Consider the following 22,028-nt stretch of genomic DNA (forward strand, 5'->3'; position numbering starts at 1 on the left):
CCGCGAGGGGAAAACTGCGGTTGGTCGGTATTACAGAACAACCCTGGCCGGCAGTTTCCGTCTCAAGTTGTCATGGTCTGATCGGGTAACTACGTTCTCTTGCGACGGCCGCGATGGTTTGCGCAAGGTCGTTTCCTACCTCCGGGTCACATCTTGCTGAACCTCCATGGGTGAGGTGTATCTGTCCACGTAATGGACGGTGAATTGATACTGGAAGCAACCCGGCCGCAGTCCCCACAATGTGTTGCTTCCAGGGAGAAGGTACTAGTTTGCAGCGCGTGTCGCGGAAACCTGATCCCTCAACCAACGGGCCCGAGTAACGACTGGTTTCAAGAAAATCCGGGGGCTCGCCCCAACCTGCTGGATAGGCCTGTACGCTCCAGGTACATGTGGAGGAGCTTCCCGTGCGAGCTTCCTGGCTCTCTTTTCCATGCCTTCAGGGTCTCGCTTCTTTCCATCTGTCCAGCGGTCGTACAGCGGAACTTAAGCATTCGCTCAAGCGCCTTGATGCAGAGAAGACGTCCTCGAGGCGGCTTCGGAGTCCTCCAGACCAGCAGCGTGGTCCGTGACCAGTGTATATGCGAGAGCACTCCAGACATCGGGCGTCCCGCGGACTCCATGCCTGTGGACTGGCTGGTTGTGTTTCAGGTGAACGTATCACCTCAAGCTTCATGTAGTCATGCTGACGACGCCTTGGGAAGGACTATGCCTCCATGTTTCAGGAACTGGGAGCAGTAACTTAACCGTGGCTTCTGTACGTAACCTACGTACCAACATGATAATACTAAGCCTTTCTACGCGCTCACACAGCCCCAGGGTCCCAGCGGCATTCCGGTATCCACCCTAGTGCATAGCGAATGTGTGTGTGTCATGCTGATCCTTACGGTTCACGGAGAAGAAGCGTCGTCATGCGCATGTCTTCTCGCTGTCCGGGTCAATATCATCCATTTCAATTTCTCGCCCCGCCCCACCCAGGAGTTAATGGCCTATTACGTCCCAGAGGAACACAAGACGCGCTGACAGCGGCCCGCTAAGCTCTACCATGATCCAATCGCCACGAGTCTGCCTCACGTCCCTGGTCATGAACAGCCCCAACTCCCAGCCCGTGGCAATCTCCAAGGTAGCGAACGCAATCATATGGTCCATGTGGTTGCGTTATCAATGTTCCCCCAATGCTTCTTCCCCAACAAAAATTGGATTTAGAGCGAAGCGAGGGCGGTGTGCAGGTCCACATGGAGCCTGCTCGCTGCGCAGACATGGGGATAAGATGTGGCATGAATTCTGATATTTTGGTATGGCAGGGTACTTTCTAGCATTGTTATGGCCCAGTATGCAGACACAGGCTGGGGTCGCACTGCGTCGGACATCGGTCACTCGTCCTTCGGGCGACCCGGCAGTTATGGTTATGATCGCATATGCGCTTTGAAATCTGGCGGTGGAACAGACTGACACTGGCATGGGTGTTGAGTGGGTGGAAATTTGCATTCGTGGACTGTGGGCAATACAATGACGCAGACGCTATACGCCACGGCGAATTGCACCAACGAACGAAGGAACAACGTCGTCTACTCAGAGCGGACATCCCTGGGGAAGAAGCGGCGGCAGGAGCGGGACCCATCCGCTGCGTAGAACTGAACGTCGTACACGTAGCTGGAGTATTGCTGAACAGCCGTATGAGTCGTGAAGCAAAGCGGACCGCAAACATGTTAGTTACCTGGCTGAAGGCAACCCCCATGATAGTACCCGGGATCCAGATGTGGGTGCGCAATTGAATGCTGACGTTCTGGCCCTGAGAGGGAAAATGTTGGGGTCAGTACGCCTTGAGGCATCGTCCACAACATGCTGTCACGAACCACAGTCTGTGTGGACAGGTCAGTCATCGATGCTGTGAACCGCGATGATCATGTACATACAAAGCTTGCAGCAGCCAGGACGGTGGTACGGTCGGTGGGGACGTTGTGACTCTGATTGACTAGGATGCCCATCTGTGGGAGAAAGTTCAAGGATATGACGCTACCAAAGGGACCGATACTTGCGAGGACATCGCTAGAGCTGCTCGAAGGGGTGACAGATGTGTCATTGGACTTGGTTCGCGCAGCGGGTGTTCGCTTCACGGAGGCAGTAGCGTGAGAGGTGCGGGCCATAGTGGAGGTTGCAGCGGATGAACAAGCTCGAGATTGACTAGGTGGGGGGTTCAGTTGCAGACGAGGACGCCTGTACCCGTATTTATCCGTATACAGCCGAGCGTCACTTTCATGCGTCGTAACCCTCACAACTCGTGACGCTTGGGCTGAGATTACCGTTCCGCCGAACCTAAGAATTAGACCTGAATGCATGCGCAGCCTGGGAGAAACGCCAGGTTTTCATGAAGCATCACCTTCTTGAGCGCCCCAAGTCCAGCGGGACCAAGGTGGCGATCGGAGATCCAAGTACAACGGGCCGTATTGACAACCTGCCACGAACTTCCACCGCTTCGAGATATACACGCGTTCGCAGGCCAGCACGTCAACGTTACATATGAGAATCGCTCGCGGGTAATCAATCTTGATCCTTGAATTCTATCGACTGCTTGGGCTTGCGCATCGATTCAATCCCAGTCCTGTCACAACACTTCCAGGGCTGCCAACACAGCTGAGTAAGCTCCCATCTGTATAAGTACCATGAATCATAGACACACCTCGGTGTCATACACCTGAATGCGGTAAGAACCCTGATCTCGTTTATCAAACCCTCCAGCTTGCCCCGGGTCCAGGTAGTAAGACCGTAACCAGTGATAACTGTGCGGATGGCTAGTAGACCCCTGCCTAGGAAGAAGGAGAGCTACTGTTTGACCACAAAGAAGGAGAAGTTGAGAAGAGGAATCGGAGCTTCAGGCTGAAGCGAGTCGTCGCAGATCGTGAGCGAGCTCCGCCGACGGGCGGGAGCATCATGTCGACGTTACGCTGTCACACTGATGTCACAGCTGTGTCGAGCCTGCGGTGGTGGCAGAGGCTGGAAGCGCGCGGCCGCATCCGAATCTTCTTTGTTCAGAGACCACTGCCACCTTTGTCGAGCGGGCCACCTCTCACGAAAGGCGACCGACCAAGTGTCTGTTCAGACGTCTTCCGAGTCTCGCTTCTGGGCGGGATCTCCTTTCGTCACCCAGTATGCCAAACCAACTATCGGTTCCCTTCAAGAGAACATATGTAGTACCGCTCCGCGAGGCGGTGCGAGAGTACATCCTGACGCACTACACGGATGCGCATCCTGACGCGTACAGATGGGACATCAGTCGCTGGGAGAAACTTCGGGCAGAAGTCGTAAGCATCACGGTCCACATCGATCGCGTCAGCGCATTGATCAGGTATGATGTCCACACTACAGTCTCCATAGCCTTCCAGCAGCTCATGTTCTGAAGCTATAATGCACAGCTTGTGTTCATCTTGACAAAACTTCCACCAGATGTGAGTGGGGTAGCTGACTCTGCTCCCTGCTTGATCACTCGATGCTGACACCTGCGTGCAGATCGGGCTCGAGATACCGTACGCACCCGTGTTCAACAGTTCTGCCTTGCCCGAGACATACAACAATCTGCTGTATGAACGCGCCGGAGTTCTTTTCAACCTTGCTGCCCTATATTCTCAACTCGGTGCCGCTGAGGATCGTAATACGCCGCAAGGGTTGAAGCAAGCCATCAAGTTCTATCAGGTGGGTCGTCTTCTTGAGGATATGATCTTCCAGACTGATCCCACCGTTAGAATGCGGCGGGTACTTTCAGTTTCCTGTCGGCCACCGCTGTGCCGCAGCTGCGAGGGTCGTTGTCGCCGGATGATGCGCCCTTGGAACTCACGGAGCCGTTTATCAAAGGCTCAGAGTTCCTGATGCTCGCGCAGGCGCAGGAGTGTGTTTGGCAGCGAGCCGTGATGGGTACGTATTAATCGGACTTCTCGGTCTACTGTTCCTAATAAATCAACCAGACAATTACAAGAACGGGCTGATTGCGAAGCTCGCAGCCAAAGTATGACTAAAGCTTCTACTATGCGGAAGTTGACTGATGCCTGGCCTTCAGGTATCCTCATTTTATGGTTCTGCGCTCGCCCACATGAAGGACGCCTCGATCAGGCACATCTTCCCTTCCGTAAGTGCTCTGATCACTACCCGCAGTACTGCTTACCATCGTCATGCAGTCATGGGTGGCACACTTAGAAACCAAGCTGCTGCATTTCCAGGCCGCCGCACAGTACCGGAAGAGTCTCGAAGACCTTGAGGCGCATAAGTAGGTACAATGCACACGACGGCATATCTATGCTGACGGTGTGGTACTGCTAGGTACGGTCACGAAATCTCGCGGCTCACGGAAGCCCAAGCTCTGGCAAAGAAGGGTCATGACACGGCTAGGCGCGGGGGCGCGACAGTTCCTGTGCAACAAGACATTAAGGTGACAATCTCCCTGTCTTCATTTCCGCCCGATCAGCCGAGTCTATATTAAACTTGTCTATCGCAGTCGCTCCTTGACATTGTCCAGAAGAACATCACCCGTGCGGAACGCGATAACGATCTCATCTATCATCAAGACGTACCACCTGCTTCTGCCCTTCCGGCCATTGCGGAAGTAGCGATGGCACAACCAATCGTCGACCCAGGGCTACAAGACCCGAAGGCGGTCGTCGGCAGCGATGCCGTCATATTTGGAGAGCTCCTAGGCTGGGGCGCCCGTCTTGCTATCGGTACTCATTTTCCGCCGGTACTCATACATGCCGCAGCTGAACTACTTCATAGACATCTACAATGACAGGAAGCAAAACTGGATCACGGATGAAGTAACGGATCGCGTCCGGCGTTTGGATGATCATGTTGCAAGGTATGCCCGCGAAGTAAATCGTGGGGATCTTCGACTGTTTTAGGGCCTCACCTCTGCCTGGATAGCACCCTGGAGAAGCTCAATCTTCCTGCCGCACTGGACGCCCTCGATCGACCAATCGGTTTACCTCCAAGTTTGGTGAAGAAGGCCGAAGAAGTGCGGCTTGAAAGCGGCCTCGAGCGAGTCGACACATCAATCCGTGACGTCCAGACCCTTGCGAAGCATGATACTGCGCTCCTTGATGAGGTCAGATTCATCCGACTGTCATAGACGTAATATCACCTTCTACAGCTCACTCTACTGCTACAGGCAATGGACATCCTTGACCAGGAGGCGGATGAAGATGAAACGTTCCGGGAGAGCCATCTCGCCGCAGCACGCCTCCCGTCCCACGAGGCAAACAGAGAATTAATCGAAAAGGCGGAGAAGTATCGTGCCATAATCCAGCAAGCCGGAGACAGTGACGAGCTTGTTCGTCAAAAGTGGGAGGAATGGGAGGACAACATCGCTCAGCTCACTTGGCCGGAGGTCAGTTAGTTCCGTGGACGTGTCTTGAGTGTGGTCACTGACAATAGCTTTGTAAATAGGCCGAGCTAGAAGCCACCATACCATCTTCCACGGTGCCTTACAGTCACCGAACAGCCAGCGCGAGCGTCGACCCTACCCGGACGCACGCGCGTGCCCTCCGTCTTCTCCTGGAGAAGTTGGACGATATGGTAAAGTCCAGGGCCGACCTGGTTGCCAGGGTCCAGCGTCTGTCGACTTCCGACGATATCACACCCCGCATTCTCAGAACGGCATCGGGTATGGAGCAGTGGGTAAATGTGCAGCCGGCGATGTTCGAAGACATCCTCGACGAAGAGTTGTCGAAGTATGACAAATTCCGCGTGCAGCTCGAGGAAGACGAACTCAAACATGAAGACCTTCTGAAGGCGGTGCAGGTTGGTACTTTTCGCCTTTTGCGGATGGTCCTTTCCCCATGTCGAGATCACCTCGGCCACACAGGAGCGCCACGCACAATTTGTCCATTCGCGACAGGAGGATGCGGTGGTCAAGGCCCGGGAACATGCCCTGCAGTCGCTCGACCTCGCCTACCACAAGTATAAGGAGATTGTCCGGAACCTGGAGGAAGGCCTGAAGGTATGCTTCTCTCACCGGAGCTAATCGGACACCTTCTCACGTGGGCGCAGTTTTACAATGACTTCGCCGTGATCCTCTCGCAGTTCAGGGACGCGTGCAAGGAGTGGGTGGAGCAGCGCAGGAGTGAGATCAGGTTCGCACCCACCTACTCATCTCGCACACATGGCCGCATACTCATGTACCTGACCCTCGGGCTGCGTAGCACATTGACACGTGCTGTGGAGAAGCTATCTATTTCCGGGGACGCATCAGTAACGCCGCCACGCGCAGCCTCCCCCGAGGCGACGCTTGCAGAAGCAATGCATTCTGAGCAACCTGTTGCCAGAGCACCGCCGCGACGATTCCCAGGTCACCGAGTACGCGAGCCCCGCAGCGCATTGCCTCCTCCCGACTCGAGCGAGTGGGAAACGATGGAAATGCCGATGCCTCCTCCACGGAGAGGCTAGTATCCTTACATACAGTACTCCCCAACGCGAACCTTGCTTATACAACTTGTTCTGCGCACCAACCATGGCTCGCTCTTGTAGATTATGATATAACTTCTTCATCTCTTTTCACTCTGTTAGACATGAATATAACCTGAACGTGAGTAGGGGCCATAGATATCCGCTCCTCGCCGGCCACAGGATATTAGGTTTAGTGTACAGCCGATACACGCGCGGACTGGACACTTGCCAGATATGTTGAAAATTTGCAAAGTATCCCTTAGTGGTTCTGTGGACATGGATGAACGTGGGCGATGAAGCTGAACCGGTGCCTGTCCGTCGCGCCGCCCACTAGCTACTATGTGTTGAATGTCACAAGGTTGATTCTGTATTGTAGCTCCAATTGAACCGGCCTTTATACCTGCGGCTTGGAGAGTTTCAATACGCGACACCTATGAAAATATCTTACAACGACAACTGATGCATTCGCTAAACTCGAGTTGAGCTGAGGACTATGCTGTCACGGTTGCCGCAATCCGCCGCGTGGCAATGCCGCCGCCGGCGCCCGTTGCAAACGCTCACCGCCGTAGCAGTGCACAGTGTTGTGGCTGTGATCAGATCGCGCTTGTATAAGTACACCCACCACAGACAACATCCAGCAGTCTGCTACTCGGATTCAAAGCCGACAAGCCCTCCCACAACCTCTTGCAACCGTCACTGAACGATTGCCAGTAGAACAGCAACGATGGGTCACAACCGCCGCCGCAGCAATTCTTCGTCCTCGTCCTCTTCGTCCTCCTCGTCCGGGAGCGAGAAGAAGTGGAAGAAGGACAAGAAGGACAAGAAAGATAAGAAGGACAAGCACGGTGCCGCTCATGGTCTCCCTGCTACCTCACATGGCATGCCATCCTTTGCGCCTCAGCCTGTTCACGGAGGAATCGGACACATGCCCGCCCCTCCCATCCCCGGCGGACATCCCATCTCTCGCGGTCACTCTCCCGCCCCTCCTGGGTACTCCCAGCCTCCTCCCTCAGGATTTCGTGTGCCTCTGAGCAACACCACACCGTTCCCCACCCAGCAGGCGGGCCCGCCCGCTGCGTACGATGCTGATGGACGCACTCCGGTCTACATCGGCAGTGCGATCTTCGAGCGCGCCGTCCATCCGTGCAAGATCGTGCCGTCCTTCAACCCTCCGCCGCGTGTGGCGTACGGCGGTCGTGAGGTCGACCATCACGGGCGGTACGATCTCCTCCCGTTCGACCCGAACACCATGGAGTGGGTCCCCACCTCGCACGGCCAAGTCCCTCCCGGCCGCCGCTCGGTTGAAGGCGGGTATGAGGAGGATGGCTCGAAGCTATACCACGCTATGGCTATTGTCAATGGTGTGAGGGTCCCGGGCAAGGCTGGCCCGCACCTTGTGAGTGACATTCATAGACTTCAGATTTTCATCTGTCTAATGCGGAAATGGCAGCGCGGCGCGTGCGTGCCGTTTGGCGGTCAGGAACACTGCATCGAGCACTGCGAAATTTTGTGGGTATCACTTGACGTGTACGCGAGAGGTTGTGCCTCTGACTCTATCATCCGCTACAGGTGCTGGCGCTACTAGACATCTGTGCAACACGTAACCAAGGATGGTTTATGGCCCTGCTGCTGACCTTCTGTCCTCCGAATGCGACCTCTGCGATTGTTTGTACCACCATAAGAATAGCGTGTATTGCATTGCTACGAATGAATGGAACATTCTCTATGATTACAGTGAAATTGACCGAGCAGACACGTCAAGTTCGGACGACCGTGGAGTGAAAACATAGGTAATGGGAAGTGCGCCACTGGCTCCGTTGGTGAGAAACAACCGCTAGACAGGGTTCCCTGCCCACATAGACTCGCCGCGAGGCGTCGCGCAGGCAGAACATGCGAGATGCACCGGTTCGTTTTGGCTGAGAAAGGATAAGCAATCAAAACGAATTCATGCTTCCAGAAACACAGGTTGTGGCTCACAATGTGCACACCTGGCAGGTCCAGGAAGTTTCCGATGTCGATGTGGTTGCGAATGACTCTTGGACTCGAGGCGCAGCCCGTACGAGACCGCCATGGTCAGACGGTGTACCGCCCAGCCGCTTTCCTGGGCCCACCATACCCAATGATTCCTTCTTCCTGCCCTGGATTTCATCTTGCACGAGGTTTCCGTACGGCAACTTCTGTTGTGTCTTCACAGACGATGATGTTCTAGAGACACCTTTCCCCACATGCCCGGAAGCAACCGACGGCGGTTCTCGTTGCTTCCCTTTTGACAGGGGCATGGCAGACGAGCTCGCAGCGGTGCCCCCTTGCGGAAGCAATTGCACATCACAGCCCCGAGGACCCTCCTTTTCCTCTTCATCCGAGGACAGTTCTATTATCCCTAGGTCCGCAGACGTGTGCTTCGAACGCTTCTCGGTTGGAACCGTTAAGGTGGAAATCTCCGGAGGCGAAGCAGCCCTGGAGGAAGAAGCAACGGGAGGGAAGATGAAATCGGAAGAGTAGTCACGCTGCCAGGCCTTCATGCCGTCGAGTTCCGACTTGTCAGCTGAATCGAGCATAGTACGACGACGGTCCTGGTCTGTCTCCGGGGCACATTCGTAATCCGAGTCTTCGTCGTCATCGGATTCATCCCTGGGGGCTGTACCTGCGTCGTCGGTCAGGACAAACATCCGCGTTGGCGAGCTGCTAAACACGCACCTTTGTCCTTGCCCTGGAGTGCTAGTAGGCGTCGTTCTGCAGCAAGAGCGCGTTCCTCCCTCGCTCTCTTGCTGCGCGGCATTGTCAATGAACGCCACGGCATGTCGTCCACATATACTCACCTGCCCGCTTTCTTCCGGAAACCTGCACCAGCTTTCTTTTGCTCGTCGTCTTGAATGTCCTCGTCCAAGGCCCTGCCAGTACCCTGAAAGAGTCCCTTCGCTGTGACTCGAGAACCAGCTTTGCGTTTCTTAGCGGTCTGCGCGCCGGTGTGGTTCGACGGGCCCGTTTGCCTCCGAGTCTTACGCCGTCTGAGAGCAGTCGGACGGGTGCGGGATTGAGCACCACCACACTACGCCGATGCAATCAACAATCATGATGTGTGCGTTCGGGCAGGATGCGACATACCATGTACTCCGGCAAGTCGCCAGCTTCGAGGCCTTGGCCGGTCATACGTGCAGAATCTGCAAGGCGAGTGCCCGATGACCAATATCCTGCACGAGACACTGAGTCAGACATCGCTAACACAAGATGAGTTCTTTGAACATCACCATCTCCGTAGTAGCCTTTGCTCTGGAGGTCCCTCACCTCGTTCCGGAGTTTCGTCCATAACGCCTGGAAAGCTGGACCATGGTTCATGTGCTACATGGTACATGAAATAAGACTGGGGCCGTAAACAGCGAGCGATGTATGTAGATACTCACCTTGATGTGAGCCAGCTGGGGCAATCCGTGCGTAAGCTTGGGGGGCTATAGCGGCATTAAGCCACGCACCTCATGGCAGAGAGTACTCAGCAGCCAAGACGTGGGTAGAACATTGCCTCCTGCTCCACGCAGGACTAGCTCTGAGCATGCATGTAAGACACAAGATGCCTATGCATGGCGGTAAAACTGACATAGGGTGCGTTCTCACCTATGACCTCGCCATTGTTCCAGTTGCGCCCAGCGAACACTTGGTTGTGCTCGTACTGCCCTCACGTCTATCGGCGACTTGTCCCCACAAAGCTCGCGTATGACCACTCACCTCTTCGAGACTGTTCACAACAAATCCATGCGCCTTCATGATGGGGCGGACTTGCGCTGCCAGGGCGCGAAGCAGCTGCCGAGCCTGTTCCTCCACCTCCGAATCCATCATCTTCAACGGGGTAATGAAGTTGATGTGGGGATTTGGATTTGCTTCGCGTTCGTTGAGCCTGACGTGGACCATTCTGGACAATATTGCACACGATGACTATGCCGCAACCTAACGATGGTTGTCGCGCCGAGCCAGGTAAGTAGCTGGTGGAGGTAAAGTGGCAAGATCGCGACGCGCCTCGTCGCGTCCGCGCGCGCGCGCGTCTCCCCAATTATCAGTCTCAGATTGGCAGGCCAAGATCTGCGCACTCGAGGCTCCTCGGCCCATTCGCTCTTTCTTGTACTTCTGCGCCTCGCACGTTCGCCGCGTCATCTTACGATATCGCGCTGCCCATATCTACCCAAAGGAACCCTTGCGTCTCCTCGACGCCTACCCTCACCATGTCGAACAACAAGAAGTTGAAGCTCGCAGTCCTGACGTCGGGGGGAGACAGTGCGGGCATGAACGCGGTGGTACGCGCGGTGGTGAAGACAGCAATTATCAAGTGAGTTCACTACGACTTGAGTACGACTGTTTGAGTGAAATGACTCATGCATTCATGCACGTAGAGGATGCGAGACGTGGATTGTCCGAGAGGGGTACGAGGGCCTTGTGCGTGGTAACACCGAGGGCCATCGCCACACCCACACCCACGCTGAGAAAGGTGGCGCAAGCCCTCGCCTGAAGGGAGCAGAGTTCCATGAAGCAGAAAGCTTTATTCACAATCTCCGCTATGGCGATGGAGAGCTGCTGAAGGATGGAACTGGCGACCATCCTGGCGGCAGGACCCTCAAGGGGCGTTACATCGTCCGCGTCGGCTGGGACGATGTGCGAGGATGGTTCTCCGAAGTGAGTACTCTCTGGTGTTTCCCCGATTTGACTGGATTGACTGAAGACAGTGCGGTTTGGATCTGTAGGGTGGTACGCTCATCGGTACTGCACGCTCGGTCGCATTCCGCACCCGCGAAGGCCGCCTCACCGCAGCACAGAACATGATCAAGGAAGGCATTGACGCGCTCGTGGTCTGTGGCGGAGACGGGTCGCTCACGGGTGCAGACGTCTTCCGAGCAGAGTGGCCCGGGCTCGTGAGCGAGCTCCACAACGAGAAGAGGATCACGGATGAACAGGCTACCGCGCATGCGCACCTCAAGATTGTTGGTCTCGTTGGCTCAATCGACAACGACATGTCTATGACGGACCTCACCATTGGCGCGCCGACCGCACTGCACCGGATCTGCGAGTCCATCGACAACATCAACTCCACCGCGTACTCGCACTCGCGGGCGTTTGTCCTCGAGGTCATGGGCCGGCACTGTGGTTGGCTTGCACTCATGGCAGCCGTGAGGTATGAAGGCGCATATATTGGTGGTGATACATCCTAAGAGATTTCTACAGTTGCGGCGCAGATTTCGTCCTAATTCCCGAAAACCCTCCTGATGCGGACAATTGGGCAGATGAGATGTGCCAGAGTATCCAAAGCGTACGTTACTAGGACTTTTCGATATTACCATTCCCCAGTACTCATCATTGTGCAGCACCGTGACATAGGCAAGCGCAAGACAATTGTAATCGTCGCGGAGGGAGCGCTGGATTCCAAGCTTCAGCCAATTCACTCTGAGCAGGTGAAGGAGATCCTCTCGGAACGCCTTGGCCTCGACACCCGTGTCACTACTCTTGGTCACACTCAGCGTGGTGGCAGACCGTGCGCTATGGATCGTATCTTGGTACGTTTACAGCGCTCCGATGGAAGAGGTTTGTGCTTACAGTCATGACAGCCAACGTTGCAGGGCATCGAAGCTGTTGAGGCGTTGCTGGAGTCGACTCCAGACTCGCCATCCTACATGATCGGCGTTCGGGAGAACAAGATCACTCGTGTCCCCCTGATGGATGCGGTTAAGATGGTGCGTCTGTCACTCCGTATCGCGATCCCATATCCGGCGATCTAATTAGGTGTATATGGATCTCGGTCTCTTAGACCCGAGAGGTTGCGCAGGCGATCTCGGAAAAGAACTTCGAGAAGGCAATGTCTCTGCGCGATCCCGAGTTCCGCGAGACTTTGGAGGGCTTCTTCGCGACATCAAGGCTGGAGAGCGAGCCCAAACTCCCGCATCATCTGGTGAGTTGCCTGAGCAGGGGATCTTGCAATGCGGGCTTACCCCCTCCTCCAGAGGATGCGTGTCGCAATCATGCAGTGAGTGTTGAATCCGCACAAGTCGAGTTTGCTACTGAGTAGAACGGTAGTGTTGGCGCCCCTGCGGGAGGCATGAATGCCGCGACGCGGGCCATAGTCCGCTACTGTGTCCGTCAAGGCCACAAGCCATTCGCGGTCCACAATGGCTTCGTGGGCCTCCTCGAGGACAACGTGCATCAACTCTCTTGGCTCGGCGTCGATAATTGGCCGACGCGTGGCGGGTCCGAGCTCGGCACGAACCGTAAGCTACCCGACATCGACTTGGGCGCAGTCGCAGCCAAGTTCCAGCAGTATAATTTCCATGCTCTCATCATGATCGGCGGGTTCGAGGCATTCAGCTCGTTGCTCATCCTGGAGCAGGGTCGAAAGTACTACCCAGCGTTCAATATCCCGATGGTACACTTGCCAGCGACGATTTCAAACAATGTCCCGTTGACGGAGTTCAGTTTGGGTAGCGACACGAGTCTGAATGCGCTTGTGGACGCATGCGACGCGATTAAGCAGAGTGCGTCTGCGAGCCGCAATCGGGTGTTCGTCGTTGAGACCCAGGGTGGCAAGTGTGGATACATTGCCACGATGGGTGCTCTTGCGGTACGTTTCGCGCTCGGGAACTGCTTCGCGATGCTAACGAGTCGGTTGACAGTCTGGTGCTTGCATTGTGTACACACCGGAGCGCGGCATTGGGCTCGACATGCTCCGGAACGACGTCAAGTTCCTCAAGCGGAGGTACGGCTTAGACGCAAAGGGCAAGAATGAAGGTCGTCTCGTCATCAGGTAACGCGTTACTCCACTGGCAGTGGATTCTGCTGATCTTTCTGTCTCGGTACAGGAACGAGGTCTCCTCCGATGTCTACACGACCGATGTGATCACGAAGATGTTCAAGGAGGAGGGCGGCTCGCTCTTCGACTCTCGTTCCGCTTCCCTCGGGCATACGCTGCAGGGCGGTATCCCGTCGCCCACAGACCGTACCCGTGCCGTGCGACTCTCGCTGAAGTCTATGGCCTTCATCGAGAAGCACCACGAACAGCTGCTGAAGCAGCAAACTCGCTCGAAGCAGGCGCCGCCGGAAAGCGCTGCGATCATCACGATCCAGGGCACATCTGTGCAGTGGGTGCCTGTGCAGGACATGGTCCAGCACGCGGACATGAAGAACCGGAGAGGAAAGAAGGCGTGGTGGGATGGATACCAAGAGCTTGTTGAGGCGCTCGTGGCGCGCCCGCAGATCCTGGCGAAGGGTAAACAGCAGGATACCCTTGTGCAGTGATTGCGCGGTTGAGATATAAGTAAGGAAGTAGAACTCATAGACTGTACCAAGTCCTGTATTCGCGGAATCATTGTTGTTTTGGATGCTCCTTGTACTTTCCTATGGCGGGAGTCGAAGACTATGCCTTCCATTTTGGGCAAGCGCCGGGGGATGCCGGGCGGAGCTTGAAGAGATGTTCGCAGGGGGGCCGTGGGGAAAGGACGTGTTTGCGTCTTGCCACAACGCGGTCTGCGAGATCGCGCCTCGGACACGCTTTCCTCGCTTGGCCTTCTCCTCGCGCTCATCCTTCGCGATGCCCGCTGCTGCTAAACATTTCGCGGTCCCCAAGCCGGGTGTCTCGCGCCCTCCCCTCCCCACAGAAGTCAACCCACACATCAGAGCCAGTCTGTCTCTTCTTCATCTCGATCCCCGCGCTCCGAGAACTCACCCTTTCGATAGTGGACACCACCAAACCGCCTCCGGTCAAGTTCCAGGAGATCATGAGGGATGGGGTATCTACCATTGTACGTTGATCGCGCTCCTCCTCGCGCGCACACCTAACGAAACGACCCAGGTCGGACGCGTCAAGATCCCCACTGTACGTCTCACTAACCCCTTTGTCGCGTCTGCCGCGCGTCCTTGACGTCTCGTGCTAACCATCATATCCATACAGCCTGGTGGTGGCCATGCTTTCATCCTCCGCCGACTGGACACTGGCGCGATCTCCGTAACCACCATGTTCCGTGCCGCCTTCCCCACCGCGAGCGAAGAGGCGGAGAAGAGCGAGGTCAATTGGATTAAGCAGAGCTTCGACACTTCTGGGGCCAACAAGTCCGGCAAGGCACGCTTCGCCGGCCACTGGGTCACCCCTGATGTCGCGCTCTATCTTGCTGAGGGCTACCACCTGAGCTTCATCATCCCCTCCCTTGCAAGTGCCGTCCCTGATCCCAACACCACCTTCCGCCGCTCTAAGAACCAACAGCCCACTCCTACAGCCTCCCCTGCAGCCGAGCCCGGACCTGCACCTGCCAAGCGTCGCCGCGAAGCTTCCCCCGCAGCCCCTGTTGCCGCACCTGTCACTGCACCTCCCCCCGCCCCGGTCGAGACCCCCGTCTCACCACCTCCTTCTCGCAAAGCGACTTCACCTACTCCTCGTAGGTCTACCCGCCTACGCAGTCCTCCGGCGGCATCGCTGCCGACCCAACCTCTGGTGGCACCGTCGGTCACACCCAAGACTCCTCGATCCCGACGGGCGCCGCGTGAGGAGATGCTCACCCCAGCCGGATCAGACGAGACGGCGGTCGATGAGGACGCCGAGGCGGCAAGGATCGCTGAGCCGAAGATGCACGAAGATATTCAAGAGCAGAAGGAGCTGATTGCGAAGCTCAAAGCCGATCGCGCTGCAGCCAAGACGCGTCAACAGGATGTGACAAAGTCGGCGTCTATCGAGACTGAGACGACGTTGGTGGAGACGGAGGAACCTGCTGGCACCAAGCGTGTGCGGGAGGAGGAAAAGACGGAGTACAGATTCAACTTCAAGGAGCCGGGAGAGGGAGAAGTTGGGGAACGTGCGATCGCTACCAACAGCAGGGTGCGCCTACTTTCACAACTTCCTCCTGAGCGCAAGTCTCTCGCATGGGGTGCTTTGGCGTTCGCTGCAGGTCTTGGAGCTGTGTAAGTACTTTTGATTATGCCCGAGAAAACACCACTAAGCAGGCGCCGACACACAGGACCTTCCTTCCCAATCTCCAAGGAATACTCTTCTGATGGTGTGTCTGAATCATCAGAAGAGTATTCGTTACCGGTATTTCGCCTCGGAAGGGTTGTATGTGTTATGATTCTCCCCTCCTTGCCCGTACGATAGCATATAGGTATGTCACGTTGGAACAACGACTGGTCGAACGCCACCGCATGACGAGCAGACATGCGGCTGTATCATCCTCTTCCATCTACCCTGCCTCCGACCCACCCCTTTTCCACTCGCCGTCCGTCTGCTTCTGCTTCCGCGATACATTGTTACAATATCTCTCGTATCTTTCCCCTCGAGTTTTGACGTCGTCTCGGATTGCTTTGCCTTATATCGCTATATCCTCCACCGTCGCCGTCGTCCTCGTCGTTCCTTCCTCTCTCTATCTCTATATTTGCCCCTGTGTGTTACATATGTAGTTTGTCTCGCCATGAATTGTCTTAATCCTCCCATTTTCGTCCCATCGGCCCCCGCCCGAATGTGATGTAGGATGTCCCAAATCAGCTCTGGGAATCTTTACGTACTCTACCGTGGTACGGCATCAGGAACCTCCTCCGGACCCGACAGCAAGATAGCAAGCTGAAGTTGACCAAAAGGAAGATGGGAAGAGGAGGCCAGAACCAGGTACGGGCTCCCGACGGTGGTCTCGGTACCGAACGCTTGCAGTTCTATGGATGGTACCGGTTGCCGGATGCAGGGAGACCAGGTACGTCATATTCGAGGTCGTGAGCCCGCCGTTCGCTGATCGATAAAGCAACGACAGAGGAGGAGCACAAGGTGCCTACGATGCACACCGCACGGCTGTTGCAGTTCGAAGTCAGGTGCCGAGCTGACGCCTCAAACATATGACTGTCACTGCGCTTCCAGTGCGACGAGCGTGTGGAAGTGCCCGACCTCTCGGTACCGCATACCACAGACGGCTTTGTGCTTCCTGCCGTCCGTAGAGTCGGTGTGAGTGCGTCAGGCATATTGTTAACTCGCGGTCGCCGAAAGTGCTGATACTGTGTCGACCAGATCAACAGGATCAGTATCTCTACGTGAAATACAGGAGGCATGCCCAAATCCTATTATGCTCTACGACCCGCGCCATACCCACCTGGTGGGTACCGCTCTCTGCGGGCCGGCTTGGGGGTGCAGGAAGAGTGGTTATTCTTGCTGAGCCAAGAGGCTTCAAGCTTAGCTTGGCTGGCTGACAATCGGGACTACTCTTCATGTTTCTCAGCGGCAGCGCTCGCCGCATTCTAAGCTCGTCCGCTCCCAATTACCAAATGCGACACGACGTCAGAACGGTTGCCATGCGCCGCCCTTCGTCTCCCACTCCGCGCAGTTTCTATATACGCACTCCGCCGTATCATCTACTACTCGCGAGAGTATGATAGATCTTGTATGCACTCCCGAGGATTTCCCTGCCATGGCCCAGAGTGTCTTCCCCAGGCACACCAAGATTACCACCTTCTAGCGTGGGTTCAATCTGGGTCTTGAACTCAACAAATTCAGTGTCTGTGGAAGCATTCCCTCTGCGGGTCACAGTGTTCACTGCGGACTTTCTATCCGCTAGGCGCGCTATTCGCTCTCTGCTTCGTCTTCCCACAGGTCGAAGAATAGGAGACTTTTGCGCTACGTGGGAGGTGCTCGGCTTGAATGTGCACATCGGCGCGTCTCGCGACGTCCACGTTCCGCGGCCGTGGGTGTGGGCGTATGTCTGCCGGGAGGGGGGAGAGGGATGGATATATCTTGCATGCGGGTGCGCCGCGAGCCTTAGTACGTCCTTGGTCTCTGTCTCTGTCTTCTTCGCTTGTCTCTTGTCTCTGATCGCTTGTTCAGCTCGTGCCAGTGGTTTGGATCGTGCACAGCGACCGGTTAGCCACCCCCCTTCGGACTGGACCCACAGGCTACCCATATGGGGCGCCATTATGATGACAACCTCGGTAGGAGGGTCTTCGATTCATCCGACGTTCGACCTGTCTCATTCTGTTTGTGTACGCAGGGGCCCTCCTCATCGGGCAGATGATCTCAACCTTGTCAGTTCCCTTCTGCTTTGAATACATCGGCAGGGGTTGACTATGGAACGCTGCAGTCTGTATGGAATCAGCACCCTGCAGGTACGCCGTAGGCAATTGCTCGATAAAGTATTGCGGTGCTAAGATGTGCTGCGCATTGTAGACCTATGTGTACCTGATGACGTTCCCGCGAGATCGTCCCGAACTGAAGTTATGGGTGAGTTCTAGTTGGGACAGCGGAACGAATGCTAGGACTCATCTGCTTGTGGGTGATGATAGGTCATGCTTGTCTGGTAGGCATGGTGATGGGTCCATCGCTCTGCACTCCCTGATCCATCGTACTACAGGGGTCTCGATTCTGCCAATGTGATCCTCGGTGAGTGCTGCTTTGGTCAAGATTACAGGCAAAGGCGCACCAGTCTTACTCACCAAGTGTCCAGTTTGTCACGGGTTGTACTACTGGGCTGTTAGTATACCGGGCACATCAACTTACCCTGCCTGCTGAGTGCATGTGTCATCCAGTGGGGCATGGTTATCCAGAAGACTGACCCGGTCACGAGCGATGCGCATGAGGCTTTCGCTAAGCAGTGAGTGCGGCCTGCTCTTTCACTAGTCTGCTTACTGATTATCTCGGTCACGCGCAGGTCGTTTTATGTGAGTTGGGACAGGCTCTCAGTGACATAGTATGTACTAAACGGCAAGAGCTAGGTGTCTGCGGTACTCAATGTGATATCCACATATTACTATCTTCGGGACCACCTACTGATATGCTCTTGCAGCTTGTCGCCGCATCCGTGGTTCAATGGTTAGTCACTTGGCCCCATTACATTCCAAGGTCCGTTTTCTCACCAAGTACCTGCTCAGTTTCTTCATCATACGCATCTATAAGTGTGAGTCTGGATGAGCATGCGACTAGAATGTCATCATCTCACAACCCGCAAGTATGCCAAACACGCCTCGCGAGATACACATTGCCTACAATTATGGTAAGAGCTCGACGATGGGCCTGCTTGCGTTTGCTAATTATACCTAGTCGGTGCTTGTTCTGGCGCATCTGGCTCTCGGTGCTGGTGCGTTGAACACTCCCGCCAATCTCCCTCCTGTGGCCTTGCTCTCACCTAATCACCGACAGAGGCCGTCGTTAAGGTCATATCTACGTTTAGAAGGTCAGCTGCGTATACAATCTTTCTCGAGCAGTTCAGCTGACGCAGGGCAAAGTACCTCTCTTGCTTCCTTGTCGTCTCTGGCAGTGAGTCAACTTATAGCCGTATGTTACATCCGATCCGCTGACATCCAGGTAGTTCTCCGCCGCATTGCCGTATACTCTCCTTGCCGTCTTGTCCGATGTCTTCCTGGCCGGTACGCTGACCCTGATGTCGCGAGGGCGAGTCCCCCTTTCGGAGAAGTATGCTGTAAATGATAAACGCTCTCTATGCTAGTCGTTAACCTCGATTTGCAGGCCCAGGCTTCATTCGCTTGTCCACCAATCTGTCACCTTGTTGGTCCACCGATGTGTCCTCCTTTCGTGAGTCGTCGATTCTGAAATATCACGGGGATGATACGACCTCTCCGCAGTGTTGCCGCATTGGTTCGGCTCATTGTGGTAAGCCCTGCAGTAATCCTTCTACGCTATGCTTCCAAGGCTGCTTACTGTTGTTGCTCAGTTCACTGTTCTCCCTTGGACCGCGTGGTTCATCGCAGCCGACTTCATCATGGGCAAATGTGAGCCGACGTCACCATTGTGCTCGTTGATATGCTGATACAAAACCTCACAGTATACGCCAATTCCTTCGTCGCGTGTCTCAATGCTCGCACCATGTGGCCTAACGGCTCGCAAAGAGACTCCGCTGTGTTCTCCTCGGTCCCGGACATATCAGTCCGCTCGAACGGCTCAATACTGCCAGCATCATACTCTCCAACACCTCGCAATGCAGCAAGACCGGTTTCGGTGAGCCCATGGTTGCATCCGTGCCTAGCAGCTACCTGCTCATCCATGCACATCAATAGAGGGCTGTTAGCCTGCCCGAGCTGGTTTTCTGCAAGCACATGGGTGCTAAGGCGGTCATTCCCACAGGTGCTCCTATTGCTGCCCGTGAAATTTGCCCTTGCTTATTAACGACATGACCGTAACGACCTCAATATACGTCTAACAAATAATGCCGTCCTCGTTGAGGCTTGACGCGGCCCGCGGCCTTCCGTTCCATACAAATCAAGGGACGATGATAAGCTGAAGGTTGCGGGACCTGGACCCGAAGCGATCGAACGCAACGGAGGTTGCGCATGCGTCACCACCCGGCCGCGAGGTTCGCTGGGTGGTCTCAACTTCAATGTCAGCGATGCACGTTCCTGAACCTACGCGCGTTCTGGAGTACTCAAACCCAAACGTGGTGTGACGACGAGCCCGATGGGGTCCACGAACCGCATTCACACGACCAGACTGCTTCCATAAAGTGGCATTCGAGAAATCCCACCGACTGCATGGGAGGGAGCACACGCTACGAAACGAGCACAGACAGGTCAGAAGCCATTTCCTTATCGGTGCTCTCGTCCTTCACGGATGTCATGAGTGGGCTCCGTGGTGGAGTCATAGCGAGGTACATCGCGTTGGGCCCACGGGTGAGCAGGGTGATGCGTGCGACTCTGCCCGGCAGCGTGGAAGGGTCGAGGAGCGCCGTGAGCCCTGCGACATCCTCATGACCGGGTAGGGTGGCTAGACTGATTATCCAGTGAATGCGGTGAGTATCGCGGCAATGCGACGGCGGAGAGTAGGTGCTCACATGTTCTCCAGGGCTGGGAGCAAGAGGAAGCCGTCCCGGAACGCGTCGTATGTCGAAAGATCGTGGAGGGTAGAGCGGGTGTCCTCGAAGTCGAGCGAGCGGAGGAAGGTGGAGTTGATTCCCGCCACACGGACGACCTCGGCCTTGAATATTGCCGCAAGCCGTGTACTATCTCCGTTTGTGGCGGTCAACGAGGGAAGGAGCCAAGGCGGCATGCGGGCGCAACACCAGAGTGGATGGGTGTTCGTGTATTGCCAGTCAGTCACACACAGCTACAACGTCGTTTCAGCACGTTCCTTTGGTGAACCGCCGACGTGGGCCCACTCACTATGTTGGTAGGATTGTCTGGAGAGACGAAGATGTTCTTCAACCCAATCTCATGTATATCCAGCGAGAACGGCGCCATCTCCGGGTCATCATCATCGAGACCCTCACATCGGGTCGTCAGGTCGCACAGCAGCCCGGCGATCCGCTCCACCATCAGCCGGCTTTCTTCGAGCTCGTGCTGGTAGGAAGGGGGCGCATCTTGCACGAAGAGCATGCGCGACGAGTCCAACTCCCGTTGCGCACAGGCACGATAATACTCTCGCGCCGAATTGAATGGTCCACGGTCTAGGGAGAGTTTCGATCGCCCATCTGTGTAGAACGGCTTCATCACAACAGGACCTATACGTTGACCGTTCGGTGCGTCGACGCGGAGACTGCCGATCGCTTCAAACCGATGTTGGAATAGTTCCACCATCCATCTTGCAATAGCGGCGATGATCATATTCTGCTCGAAGGGTGTCATGCTGGGGAATAAGCTTTCGACACAGGTGCCCGACGGCTGTGAAAGATCAGAAGGTCACTGATTTTCTGCCGTTCGGATACACGGACCTTCTGGAGCAAAGCATAACAGGTGGTGGACTGGTCGCCATCAGACGCCCGGTGGAAAGCCAGAACCGAAGGAACCGGAATGGATGTTCGATCGGCCAGGTATCTCAACGTGGCTATCTATGAGCGAGTGAGCACGCTAGTCAAATTCCTGCACATGGAGAGCACGAACCTCTGCTTCGACGATAGAACTATTCTCGCTGAAGCTGGGGATGCGGAGTAGCACTTGTCGACCATCTGCGAGTCCAAGTTCATATGTCTGGCCCGCAGCATGAGACATCGGTGCACGCAATAAAGTAGGGCACCCACTATAGTGAGTTCATCTGCGGGTAGAACATCAGAAGGATTGAATGGCGAGGGCACGAGGTAAGTACCTTTCGCAACCAGTCTAACCTCGTCCACATCTGAGCCAAGCATGTCTGTGATGCTGTTTCGTGTAGCAGCGTCGAACATGCCAGCGATGCACCTTAAGTCAGAGGATGCTGGATGTATCACGGAGGTGCCACTTGTACTGCGCCACTGGTGCCGGTGAGAACGTTGAGAAGGGCACTGTGCGAACACGTGTCTTGGAGTCAAGCCAACTCGTGCTTACCTCGGCTTCTCGGTGCGGTGTCTATAGTCTCAAGCACTCGCTCGACATCGATACAGGATCCGTCTGGCGCTATGCGATAGGCCTTGAGATTTTGTACGATCTTGGTGCGATCCGACTCAGAGCTGGAGGACCTCGACACACCATGATCAGATCGCTCGGTCGGTGTACCTTCGGGAAGCCTCCTATGAATGTCTACACATAGTCCGATATCAGCGCCGCTCATATATATACCTGAAATTCTTTGGAAACTTACCTCCATTGCGGTTATAAGGAAGAGAACGCGAGCTGGCACCAGCAGAGTTATCATATGCGTGAACTTTCAAGTTGCCGGATCGGGAAAGAGATCTGGACTATAGACTTGAACCCAT

At 55.5% G+C, this 22,028-nt stretch overlaps 9 protein-coding genes across 9 annotated transcripts; 6 read left to right on the forward strand and 3 right to left on the reverse strand.

Annotated features, from left to right (window-relative positions):
• Positions 1 to 1,565: 1,565 nt before the first annotated feature.
• L226DRAFT_523132 (uncharacterized protein) lies at positions 1,566 to 2,144 on the reverse strand (the record flags this gene model as incomplete). Its single annotated transcript, XM_067678804.1, has 3 exons — positions 1,566 to 1,661; positions 1,715 to 1,789; positions 1,914 to 2,144. The coding sequence occupies 3 exons, from the start codon at positions 2,142 to 2,144 to the stop codon at positions 1,566 to 1,568; spliced, it is 402 nt and encodes a 133-aa protein (XP_067535388.1).
• An 898-nt stretch (positions 2,145 to 3,042) lies between these two features.
• L226DRAFT_535042 (pH-response regulator) lies at positions 3,043 to 6,602 on the forward strand. Its single transcript, XM_067680810.1, has 16 exons — positions 3,043 to 3,343; positions 3,398 to 3,443; positions 3,505 to 3,687; positions 3,738 to 3,906; positions 3,957 to 3,997; positions 4,049 to 4,117; positions 4,167 to 4,255; positions 4,309 to 4,417; positions 4,484 to 4,706; positions 4,759 to 4,840; positions 4,906 to 5,086; positions 5,150 to 5,368; positions 5,428 to 5,781; positions 5,846 to 5,980; positions 6,031 to 6,113; positions 6,183 to 6,602. The coding sequence occupies exons 1-16, from the start codon at positions 3,147 to 3,149 to the stop codon at positions 6,424 to 6,426; spliced, it is 2,424 nt and encodes an 807-aa protein (XP_067535389.1). The 5' UTR covers positions 3,043 to 3,146; the 3' UTR covers positions 6,427 to 6,602.
• A 433-nt stretch (positions 6,603 to 7,035) lies between these two features.
• Positions 7,036 to 8,169, forward strand: L226DRAFT_535043 (uncharacterized protein). The gene is made up of 3 exons (XM_067680811.1): positions 7,036 to 7,822; positions 7,877 to 7,935; positions 7,996 to 8,169. Exons 1-3 carry the CDS (start codon positions 7,151 to 7,153, stop codon positions 8,009 to 8,011), a joined length of 747 nt encoding a protein of 248 aa, XP_067535390.1. The 5' UTR covers positions 7,036 to 7,150; the 3' UTR covers positions 8,012 to 8,169.
• A 91-nt stretch (positions 8,170 to 8,260) lies between these two features.
• L226DRAFT_552975 (WLM-domain-containing protein) lies at positions 8,261 to 10,413 on the reverse strand (the record flags this gene model as incomplete). The annotated part of the gene is given in 11 exon segments (XM_067682899.1): positions 8,261 to 8,342; positions 8,415 to 8,467; positions 8,487 to 9,070; positions 9,124 to 9,240; positions 9,268 to 9,475; positions 9,532 to 9,617; positions 9,675 to 9,765; positions 9,828 to 9,842; positions 9,897 to 9,970; positions 10,036 to 10,090; positions 10,147 to 10,413. 11 exon segments carry the CDS (start codon positions 10,327 to 10,329, stop codon positions 8,261 to 8,263), a joined length of 1,548 nt encoding a protein of 515 aa, XP_067535391.1. The 5' UTR covers positions 10,330 to 10,413.
• A 77-nt stretch (positions 10,414 to 10,490) lies between these two features.
• On the forward strand, positions 10,491 to 13,803 carry L226DRAFT_535044 (6-phosphofructokinase). The gene is made up of 11 exons (XM_067680812.1): positions 10,491 to 10,741; positions 10,806 to 11,085; positions 11,154 to 11,581; positions 11,632 to 11,716; positions 11,772 to 11,960; positions 12,012 to 12,137; positions 12,212 to 12,352; positions 12,405 to 12,427; positions 12,478 to 13,018; positions 13,071 to 13,201; positions 13,257 to 13,803. The coding sequence occupies exons 1-11, from the start codon at positions 10,638 to 10,640 to the stop codon at positions 13,690 to 13,692; spliced, it is 2,484 nt and encodes an 827-aa protein (XP_067535392.1). The 5' UTR covers positions 10,491 to 10,637; the 3' UTR covers positions 13,693 to 13,803.
• A 181-nt stretch (positions 13,804 to 13,984) lies between these two features.
• On the forward strand, positions 13,985 to 15,438 carry L226DRAFT_462937 (uncharacterized protein; the record flags this gene model as incomplete). The annotated part of the gene is made up of 5 exons (XM_067675753.1): positions 13,985 to 14,075; positions 14,131 to 14,195; positions 14,246 to 14,269; positions 14,345 to 15,345; positions 15,402 to 15,438. 5 exons carry the CDS (start codon positions 13,985 to 13,987, stop codon positions 15,436 to 15,438), a joined length of 1,218 nt encoding a protein of 405 aa, XP_067535393.1.
• L226DRAFT_66577 (uncharacterized protein) lies at positions 15,377 to 15,963 on the forward strand. The gene has a single exon (XM_067687132.1). It carries the CDS (start codon positions 15,499 to 15,501, stop codon positions 15,835 to 15,837), a length of 339 nt encoding a protein of 112 aa, XP_067535394.1. The 5' UTR covers positions 15,377 to 15,498; the 3' UTR covers positions 15,838 to 15,963.
• A 953-nt stretch (positions 15,964 to 16,916) lies between these two features.
• L226DRAFT_66430 (uncharacterized protein) lies at positions 16,917 to 19,973 on the forward strand. The gene is made up of 23 exons (XM_067687131.1): positions 16,917 to 17,179; positions 17,243 to 17,346; positions 17,406 to 17,439; positions 17,496 to 17,520; positions 17,582 to 17,635; positions 17,698 to 17,711; positions 17,766 to 17,794; positions 17,859 to 17,884; positions 17,941 to 18,005; positions 18,063 to 18,072; positions 18,127 to 18,144; positions 18,198 to 18,223; positions 18,283 to 18,308; positions 18,361 to 18,404; positions 18,452 to 18,488; positions 18,551 to 18,584; positions 18,637 to 18,667; positions 18,720 to 18,823; positions 18,878 to 18,943; positions 18,994 to 19,021; positions 19,083 to 19,140; positions 19,194 to 19,366; positions 19,426 to 19,973. Exons 2-23 carry the CDS (start codon positions 17,319 to 17,321, stop codon positions 19,540 to 19,542), a joined length of 1,047 nt encoding a protein of 348 aa, XP_067535395.1. The 5' UTR covers positions 16,917 to 17,179; positions 17,243 to 17,318; the 3' UTR covers positions 19,543 to 19,973.
• L226DRAFT_535046 (uncharacterized protein) lies at positions 19,846 to 21,822 on the reverse strand. Its single transcript, XM_067680813.1, has 8 exons — positions 21,661 to 21,822; positions 21,443 to 21,587; positions 21,378 to 21,391; positions 21,241 to 21,327; positions 21,072 to 21,188; positions 20,524 to 21,021; positions 20,208 to 20,467; positions 19,846 to 20,154 (listed from the first exon to the last, which is right to left on the reverse strand). Exons 2-8 carry the CDS (start codon positions 21,519 to 21,521, stop codon positions 19,914 to 19,916), a joined length of 1,296 nt encoding a protein of 431 aa, XP_067535396.1. The 5' UTR covers positions 21,522 to 21,587; positions 21,661 to 21,822; the 3' UTR covers positions 19,846 to 19,913.
• Between the last annotated feature and the right edge of the window lie 206 nt (positions 21,823 to 22,028).

This window comes from Lentinus tigrinus (assembly GCF_003813185.1).
Source record: "Lentinus tigrinus ALCF2SS1-7 unplaced genomic scaffold L226scaffold_12, whole genome shotgun sequence".
NCBI classification, from domain to species: domain Eukaryota; kingdom Fungi; phylum Basidiomycota; class Agaricomycetes; order Polyporales; family Polyporaceae; genus Lentinus; species Lentinus tigrinus.